General features: G+C 27.2%; 1 protein-coding gene across 1 annotated transcript; it reads left to right on the top strand.

The window, feature by feature from the left end:
* Positions 1–9,110: 9,110 nt before the first annotated feature.
* Positions 9,111–10,655, top strand: LOC111022374 (ATP-dependent DNA helicase PIF1-like). Its single transcript, XM_022299541.2, has one exon. The coding sequence runs from the start codon at positions 9,111–9,113 to the stop codon at positions 10,653–10,655; it is 1,545 nt and encodes a 514-aa protein (XP_022155233.2).
* The last annotated feature ends 532 nt before the right edge of the window (positions 10,656–11,187 follow it).

Raw genomic sequence — 11,187 nt, forward strand, 5'->3', positions numbered from 1 at the left:
CAAAAATAAAGCAAACAAAGCAAAAAAATGAAATAGATTATTAAAATAAAATTTTGTTATTATTTATTGTATTGACCAAATTAAAAAATTTTCAATTCCGGAAGAATATATTAAATGAATATTTATGAAAAAAGCCATAAAATCGAGTGACTAAATTCGCTCTCTTAGATCGTGAGCTCCACCTTTCTTCATTTTGTAAACCGCATATTTAAGTTCCCTAAATTCGCTTCATTTCTCACAAAAATCCTTCACACACTACTCATAAATCATAATCCAATTGTGTGTAATAGTTTTAGTTTCAGCCAATAGCTTCCACTTGCACGTCCCACCTTGTTCTATGCCTTATTTTGGTTCTATAAAAAAAGTTAAAAGAAAGAAATGAAATGAAATTATATTTTTATTGTAAAATGAACTTATACTTAATTTTTGTTTTTGACCATCTTAATTTTATCTTTTAACCACTATTAAATATATAAATTTTAAAAAACAAGTAGAATTTTAAAAATCAATCAAATCAAAGTAATTAAGCTAAGCTTTAATATTGAGTTTTAGTAGCGTAGGTGTAAGATGGTCATCATCGAATCGAAAAAACGCAATAATTAAGTATGTAACATAATATTTTTAAAATATTAGAACAAAATAATATGTCGGCAATTATATAACGTTGGATAGGAATACTTTACATATCAAGAGATAAATTCCAAAAAGACATGGTTGGATTTAATAAAATTAAACAATTTTCTTATAAACCCAATAAAAAATACATAAGACTAAAATTAATTTATGTAAAAATAATATTTTTTATAAGTATTTTTTTAAATAACATTGAGGAATAATATATCACAATTAACCATATAATTGTAAATTTCAAATATAAATATAAAGTTGTAACAATTACAGTTTTTTGCCATTAATTTGTAACTTTCAACATAAAAATTCATTTTGTAACTTACATATTAACCATGATAAAAAAAATAACGGTTTAATTAAATTCAATTATTACCCAAATTTATTGTCCACCATTATAAAAAGACATAAACTTTCAATTCTACCTTTCCAAATGCTTCCATTCTAAAAAAGGACATGAACTCCCCAGTTCTACTCTCCCAAATGATTCAATCCTATTAAAGTTCTATAAAAAACACATTCTTCCAATCATAAGGTACGATAATCTTCATCTCTTTTATTTTCTTTTGAAAGCTTTTTTTTTTTTTTGAAATTAGTTAATCTATGCTAAAAAAATTCGGATTTGAATTTCAGATATAATTTTCCATGGTTCTTTATCACCTATGTTTATTAGGTGGTAGAAAAAAAAACCAAAAGTGATATATTATTATTATATCTAACAAGTTCATGTTTAGATGTCTAATATATTTAAAATTATGAATCAATTTTTAGGCCGTATATAGTTACAAATCAAACTTAAACATAAAATACCAAAAAATAATAATAATAATAAAATTAAGCTATTGAAGAAAATATTTTTGTTTATTTTAATTGCAAACAGTAGCAAATTAAATTATAAAATGTGTAAGAATCTTCAAGCCCACAAAGAGAGGATTACTTTTTTTTTTTAATTTATAAGGATGCTTAGTATTTTAAAATTGCAAATTTACTTTATTTTTTTGTTGTTTAAAATATAATCTCTATTTATGAAAAATAGGCAAAGGTTGATTATTCTTCGTCAAATACAGTCATTGAAAGACAAATATAGTCATTGAAAGACATCGGTAAGTACTCCAACAAAATAACAATTATGTATTATTCTATTCATTTCAATTATGTATTATTAAAATAAAACATTCAAAATGTCATTAACCATAATAATAGATATTAAAAAGGTGATGTAATCTCAATGAAGTATTAAAACAGGTAAAATATGAGAAGACATAATAAGTAGAGGTTGAAGTTGAAACGGAAATAACATTAAAAGAACATAACTATTAATTCACTGTACTTTTAACGGTTCTTTAAGGAAGACAGATTGTAGCAGCCATGGAGCCAACATAGAGATAGATGAAGAAGATGAAAGAACAAATTGTTTGTGAAAATAATGGTAGAGAAAGAAGAGAGGAAGAGAAGATGAAGGGACAAATTCTAAAAACGATTGAAAAAGTAGATGAGGAAAGAGGAGGCTAACCCTAGGATAATGAAGAAATATAAAGATTTTTGTAAAATAGAAAATCCTAATTTTCAAATTTTCCGTGTGGGCACAAGGTTTTTTGAAAATCCGTGGGTGCATACAGCTGGTTTTAGAAGATTTGTAAATAGAAAAAAACAAGAATTAATATAGAAAGTTTGAATGATGATTTCGTTTACCTTAATTAACTCTACCCACCACCTCTCAAATTCTAATTTAATATATAATATACAAAATGTTTATTACTATTTTTTTTATAAAAGTAATCTTAATTGAATTTTAAAAATGTTATTTTTTCTCGTGGCTGGTAGACAAAAAAATAACATCAACTAAGATATATATTCTTTTATAAAAACAACAACAAATCTTTATCAATAAATATTAAAATATAATTTTTTTTTTCCTTTTCTTTTTTCTTTACCACACGAGAAGAGAAGAATTAAATAAAAAGTTAATTCATGCAGTAATTTAAAAAAAAAATTGTACTTTCAATTCAATATCTTTAATATCTATTCCATTATAATCTATATATTATTTAAAATCTTTGCCATATATTTTTAAAATATTAAAATAAAATCGATTAAACTATAAAAATTGAGTAAATAACTAAACATAACAAAAATATATTAATTTAAGTTTTAAAAATATGGTCTAAACTATAATAGTTTATGCATTTAAATTTAATGGCTAATTGAATAATATTAAAATTATTTAGCTATATTGATAATTTATTTTTTCTAACCAATATAAAAGTATATTCAAATTTTGATATATTTAATGTCGGTGATTTAAAATTTAAGAATTGTTTTTGCAAATTATGTACTTCAAATTAAATCATGCCATAATTTTAGTCATCACGTTAACTAATTGCCTAATATAACATCTCATTTATTTGCATTCATTTCAAACAAGTAAATAGACAAAATAATTAAATAACTCATAATAAAAAAAAACCTAACCAAATCTAGAAAAAAAAAAGTGAAATGATTTCAATATTCAATTCAATTTTAGAATATTTCAAATAAGTCGAATGATTTTAACATTCGATTTAATTTTAGAATATTTCAGGTAAGGAAATTTTAAAAAACTGTAATAATAAAAAAGAGTCAATTTATTTTTTTCCAACGGATTTTTCCCCTTTTTATTTCTTTACTTATTCATTTCATTCCCCCTCTTCCATCTGTCTTCTCCTCTCATGTCCTTGTTTAATTTTTTTTTTCAATTTAAAATTTTATGTTCTCTTTATTTATGTGATTGACAAAATTTATTCATACATCAATTTAACATCTTGAAATAATCTAATCATAGTTTATATGTTGAAAGTATAATATCAAATTTGCAATTTGAATCCTGTATTTTTATATATCATAATACACTAGAGAATTTCCCAAAAAAAAAAAATTAATAATACAGTAAGAATTTAACTTTATATTTATATATAGTTAATTTCATGAAGTTCTATTTTTCAACTTCAAACTAAAATCAAAGTAAATATTTTACTTACAAAATTATAATAAATTGAAACAAATTGCAAACCAACCTTAGAGAACTTAATAAAGAAATGTTAAATAACTGTAATAATGAAAAATAGTTCATCTAATTTTTTTTTAAATCGATTCTTTCTCTTTCATTTATTTACTTCTTGCTTTCCTTTCCTTTCCCCTTCCTTCTCTATTCTCCTCTCACGTCCCTGCTTAATTATTATTTTTTTAATTTAATATTTTATTTTCTCTTTATTTATATGATTGACAAAATTTATTCATCGATTAATTTAATTTATTGAAATAATATAAACATGGTTTATATGTTCAAGTATAATATCAAATTTACCATTTGAATCCTGAATGCTGTATTTTTCTATAACGTAGTATACTAGAGAATTTAAACTTTATATATAGTTAATTTTTATGAAGTTCTATTTTTTCAATAAGTAAATATTCTACTTACAAAATTATAACAAATTGAACCAAACTGCAAACCAACCAAACCACAAAAATCGGTTTAGTTGTGTCCATTTTGCTGTGCACCACTACTCATTGCACTTTATTTTCTCTCTTTTAGTATTGATCTCCATCAAATTTAAACATAAAATACCAAAAAAAAAAATTTAGCTATCTAATAGAAGAAAATATTTTTGTTTATTTTAATTGCAAACGGTAGCAAATTAAATTATAAAATGTGCAAGAATCATCAAACCCACAAGGAGAGGATTATTTTTTAAATTTTAATTTATAAGGATACTTAGTATTTTAAAATTACAAATTTACTTTATTTTAAAATGTCATTTTTTCCTTCGTAGACAAAAAATAACATTAAATAAGTATATATTCTTTTATAAAAACAATCTTAGGATTGAACAAATCTTTATCAATATTTTTCTTTTTTTCCTTACAATCTGACAACAAAAAAATGAGTAACTAATTTTTTAAAAATATATTGTAATTAATATCTTTTCCATTATAATCTATATATTATTTAAAATTTTTGACATATGTTTTTGCAATATTAAACTAAGATCGATTAAACTATAAAAAATTGAGTAAATTACTAAACAGAACCAAAAAATATTAATTTAATTAAAAAAATATATGGTCTAAACTATAATAATTTATGCATTTTAATCTAAATCGTAATTGAATAATATTAATTATTTAGTTATATTGATTATTTATTTTTTTATAACCAATATAAAAGTTTATTCAAATTTTAATATATTTAATCTCGGTATTTTTTTTTTACTACAATCTCGGTAATTTAAAACTTAAGAATTGTTTTTGCTTAAATTATGTACTTAAAACTAAATCATACCAGAGTTTTAGTCATCACATTAACTAATTGCGTAATATAGCATTTCATTTATTGTCATTTCAAAACAAATAAATCGACAAAATAATTAAATGACTCATAATCGAAAAAGAAGTCTAGAAAAAAAGTCAAATAATTTGAATATTCAATTCAATTTTAGAATATTTCAGGTAAGGAGATTTTAAAAAACTGTAATAAATGAAAAGAGAATTTATTTTTTTCCAACAGATTTTTTCCCCTTTTTATTTCTTTACTTATTCATTTCCTTCACCCTCTTCCTTCTGTCTTCTCCTCTCATGTCCTGCTTAATTTTTTTTTTCAATTTAAAATTTTATGTTCTCTTTATTTATATTATTGACAAAATTTATTCATACATCAATTTAACTTCTTGAAATAATCTAAACATAGTTTATAGGTTGAAAGTATAATATCAAATTTGCAATTTGAATCCTGTATTTTTATATATCATAATACACTAGAGAATTTCTCAAAAAAAAAAAGAAAAAACTAATACACTAGAGAATTTAACTTTATATTTATATATAGTTAATTTCATGAAGTTCTATTTTTCAACTTCAAACTAAAATCAAAGTAAATATTTTACATACAAAATTATAATAAATTGAAACAAACTGCAAACCAACCACAAAAATTGGTTTAGTTGTGTCAACCTGGTTGTGCACCCTACTCATTGCACTTTATTTTCTCTTTATTTAGTGTAACTCTTCATCTCGCCCCTATGCCCTAAATATTAAAACCGTCATGTTATTATTTCATTGGTTTGAACTGAAAACAAAATAACACATAAATATAACAAACTAAATTGAAATTAAATTTTTGGTTAAATTAAAATTGTAACTATTCCGATGAGCATTAATGCCTATAGATTTACATCTTTATTTTCATAATTGTTTAAAAAAGATGGAACTTTACAAGAATTGACTTTCATAAAATAAAGGAAGGAGGGATTAAGGTAATCGCAACAAATTAAATTGTTTGAACCTTAAAACAAAATGATATAAAAATACAAAAGTAAGTCAATTATTATTAGGGAACCAAAAATATTAAACTCACTAAGTGGAAAACTAAATTATAATTTGGCCTTTATTTTAATTTTACTTGCCTTTGTTATCATTTTAGTAGGAAAACATGGATGGTGATAGAAAAAGGAAAACATACTCTACACTCTCTCAAGAAGAAAGAAGAAAAGTGATTGAATTGTCTGTGCAATCAAGGAAAAAAAGAAAACTTCAAGAAGGAAGTACACGTCGTATTCAGAGTAAACATGATTTCAGTATAGCCACACAAAATATAACAGATGAAATACAAGGTAAAATTATATCATTCCATCTTATGACTATCATATTTCAATATCTCTTTTATTACCATTAGTTTTACATATACTAATGTTCGTATTCTAATATTAAACAGGACAAATTTTGTATGAACCATTTCATTCTCCAATACACAAGCTTAAAAAGATACCCCCATGTAAATTTTGTGGAGCAATCAAATTTGATCATGAAACTCCAACATTTTGTTGCTTTAATGGTCAGGTATAAATTTCTATTACGCTAAAATCTTTTTAAAAGGTATTGTATGTTGTATTTATTAGATAATTAAATTTTTATTCGTAAATACTTCTTTACTGCTTAGGTACATCTTACCGAAACTGCAATGCCTGATGAGCTAAAATATTTATTTATCTCACAATCTGAGGAAGGAATTTTATTTAGAAAGAACATCTGTGCTTATAATAGTATTTTTTCTTTCACATCATTTGGGGTAAATTTAGATAAAGATCTAGCTTCTTCGCATAAAGGAGTATACACGTTTAGAGTACAAGGACAGATATATCATGACCTCCCAAGTCTATTACCTGAGGAGAAGCCCATATTCTTTCAGCTATATTTTTATGATACCATGAACGAAATCCAAAATCGAATGGATAGACTAGGAGATATTGGGCTGAGTGAAAAGATTACTGAAAAAATTGTGAAAATTTTAAGAGAAAATCCATATGCCCAAGTTTTCCGAAGCCTACAAGATCTCCCATCAATTGAAGATGCTCATATTCATATTGCTACCGATGTACAAGTCGATCAACGTGTCTATAACTTACATGGAATGGATCAAGTTGCTGCTATTTGGATTGAAGGAAATAATAACAATATTCCATTTAAGAGAGATATTGTAGTACATGCACATTAAGGAAAAAGACATAGAATACAACATTATTTCAGCTGTTATGATTCACTTCAATATCCTTTACTTTTTCCACATGGAGAGGCTGGTTGGAATCAAAACATTAAAAGAAATGCTAGGCCAAATCATGACAATGGTGTCTACAAAAATTCCATAGAAGGAACATCCAACACTCCTCAAATTAATAGCATTGAAAATATCAAACCCTAAATCAAGGTATGTTCACTTTGAAATTTAAATTTAATGACATATGTTAATTAAAATTTATGAGCATTCAATTATTCATACTATAATATATATATACTTTTTAATCTTTGTAGGAATTTCAAAGGGTCGGTCCCCTAAGGTTTCCTGTAGGGAATATTATTGTTACAAGCTAGAAATACGTCGAACTACTCCATCAATGTTGCTTCGAGCTGGCCGACTTTTCCAACAATATGTTGTTGATATGTACATAAAGCTTGAAACAACAAGACTTGATTTCCATAAGACACAACAATCACACATTCGATTTGAGTTATATCAAGGGATTGTTGATACTGTAAATGCAGGGGAAATAAGGGGAGATAAAGTTGGAAAACGTATCGTTCTTCCTTCGACATTTATTGGAGGTCCAAGAGATATGCGACGTCGATATTTAGATGCTATGACTTTAGTACAACATTTTGGAAAGCCAGATCTTTTCATAACTATGACCTGCAATGCTGATTGGAAGGAAATAAAAGAACAACTAATGGAAGGACAACATTCTCAAGATAGACCAGATCTGACTACAAGGGTTTTCAGAGGAAAATTAATGGACTTAAAAGACCAAATTCTACACAAAGAAATTTTTGGAAAAGTGGCAGCTTTTGTATATGTAATTGAATTTCAAAAGCGATGTCTTCCACACATGCATATGTTGGTAATATTGAAAAATGGTTACAAGATCACCAATGCTGACCAATATGACAACTATGTCCAGGCAGAAATTCCAGATAGCCAAGCAAATCCTGCTCTCCACAATATTGTTGTGAAGCACATGCTCCATGGACCTTGCGGGGAAAATAATAAAAAATGTCCTTGCATGATCAATGGAAAATGTAAATTTCATTACCCAAGACAGTTTTCTGGAAAGACACTTCAAGGAAAGGATGCATACCCAATATATAGGAGGAGAGACAATGGAAACCAGGTATTTATAATTATAGCATTTATTTATAATTTTAAGTTTAATTATTGATAATATATTGCTTAGGGTAGTAATTAAGTTAGTAAAATTAATATTCAAATAATATATTTCGATTAATATTAAATTTCAAAAATTTGAAGGTAACGCTAAGGAAGAAGACTTTTGATAATCAATGGGTGGTCCCTTATAATCCGTACCTACTTTTGAGATACAACTGTCACATTAATGTAGAAATATGTTCAGGGTTGAAAGCTGTTAAATATTTGTACAAATATATTTACAAAGGACATGATAGGGTGGCAGTTTATATATCGCATGATAGTGATCATAAAAGTATTGATGAAATAAGAGATTACCAAGATGCAAGATGAGTATCTGCGCAAGAGGCCTTATGGAGAATTTATGATTTTAGATTGAATGAAATATCTCCTCCAGTGATAAACTTACAACTTCACCTTCCAAATATGCAGTGTGTTTCTTATTGGGAAAATCAGAATTTGAAGAAACTAATTCATTGGGATCATGTCTCCAAGACTATGTTAACATAGTTCTTTAACATGTGTCACAAATATGAGACTGCCCGTAATTTTTTATATAAAGAATTTCCTGAACATTATGTATGGGATAAGCAACTACGAATGTGGAAGGAAAGGAAAAAAAGGAGTGGTTATATCGCGCATTGTAGGAGCAAACCCAAGAGAAGGAGAAAGATATTACTTGCGTTTACTACTAAACCATGTTAGGGGGCCGACATCATTTGAGTACTTATTGATTGTAAATGGAAAAAGAATGTCGACCTTTAAAGGGGCTGCACAAGAAAAAAGACTTTTAGAGTTCGACCAAAGTGTGCTAGACTGTTTGAATGAAGCAGTATCATTTGAGATGTCGTATTCTTTTCGAAGGCTTTTTGCAACATTATTAGTATACTGTGAACCTGTGGATGTGAGGAAATTATGGGAGGATTATTTTCAAGTATTATCAGAAGATTATAAAAAAGAAGACCCAGAAAATTTGGATTATCAAATGCAGCGTACTTTACGAGATATAAAATTATTCTTGGAGTCCATGGGCAAAGAAATTACCATGTATGATTTACCAGAAATCAAAGATAAGTCATATGATGGTAATAGAAAGTATATGAAAGATGTATTGGATGAGCAATCAGTCGAGGTCCCAGATGAAGATATTGAAGCATCATCAAAGTTAAATGAAGAACAAAAAATTGCATTTGATATAATAATGGATAGAATCAATAATAATAAAAGTGGCGTATTTTTCGTCGATGGACCAGGAGGAACGGGGAAAACTTTTTTATATCGTTCATTGCTAGCAAATGTAAGATCAAGAAACATGATAGCAATTGCAACAGCAACATCAGGTGTTGCTGCTTCGATAATGCCAGGAGGACGAACCGCTCATTCTAGATTTAATATACCACTACAGGCAAATGAATCATCTATGTGCAATATTTCTAAGCAGAGTAATAGGGCAGAGTTGGTTAGACAAGCAAAACTCATTATTTGGGATGAAGCACCTAGGGCAAAAAAGGTAACAATAGAAGCTGTTGATAGAACATTTCAAGATATAATGGAAAATTCAAAACCATTTGGTGGAAAGGTTATTGTCTTTGGAGGGGATTTCCGACAAGTACTTCCCGTTGTCCCACGGGCGACACGACAACAAACCGTTCATGAAAGCTTGGTAAAGTCATACCTTTGGAAGCAAATGGAAAAATTACAGTTGAAAAAAAATATGCGAGCTCAGAATGACTACCAATTTGCAGAGTATTTATTAAAGATTGGGAATGGAACTGAACCATCAATAGTTGAAGACTATGTTCGCCTACCAAAAGATATTGCCATTATAGATGAAGGTCATGAAGATTCAGTATTAAAATTACTAAATATTGTTTATCCTGATCTCCCACAAAATGCAATGTCAGCTGAATATATAACAAATAGAGCGATTCTTTCGACCACAAATGAGTATGTTGATGAGATCAACAATAAAATGATTCGCCTATTTCTTGGAAACATAGAAGAGTTCATGAGTTTTGACGAGACAATTGATGACACACATAGTTACTATCAAGAAGAATTTCTCAATTCATTATTGCCCAATGGTATTCCTCCTCACAAATTGATACTAAAAATAAATTGTCCGATCATACTTTTAAGAAACTTAGATCCATCTAATGGTCTATGTAATGGAACTAGAATGGTTTGTCGGAAATTTCAGAAGAACGTCATTTATGCAGAAATCACATCTGGCCAACATGCAGGAAAACAAGTCTTCCTCCCACGTATACCAATGAGTCCGGCAAATGATGAATGATATCCATTCAAATTCAAAAGAAAACAATTTCCAATTCGACTATGAACTATGTCTATAAACTATAACTTATATATGAACTATAAAGTATATACGACTATATCCCTTTAAAATTAACAAACATAGTAAATATACATAATTAAATATATAGACGTTACCATTGAATGCTTTTTAAATACCCAAAATCAAATATCGAAAATTAGAAATAAAAAACAAACATAAAATATTTAAAACATAAATAGCATAAAACGGGCTACCAAAAATAATGGTGAAAAGCGAGCGAATCGGAAATAGGCTGTCGGAGATGGTAACGACAGAAAACGAAGAACACTAAGAAGACAAGGAGACGACGTACCTGAAACACGAGAGGAAAAAAAAGACAAATGAAGAAGAGGATTAGATAACTAAATATTTGGAAGTTTTTTAGGAGAATGAAAAGGTGCCTATTAGAGATTTAAAATGTAAATCCGCAAATCAACCATTTTTTCATTTTGAATTTCCATGTCTTAACAACAATTATATATATATTGGTAAA

The sequence above is a fragment of the Momordica charantia genome, assembly GCF_013281855.1.
Source record: "Momordica charantia cultivar OHB3-1 chromosome 11 unlocalized genomic scaffold, Mcharantia_2.0 BLBB01000011.1, whole genome shotgun sequence".
Classification (NCBI taxonomy): domain Eukaryota; kingdom Viridiplantae; phylum Streptophyta; class Magnoliopsida; order Cucurbitales; family Cucurbitaceae; genus Momordica; species Momordica charantia.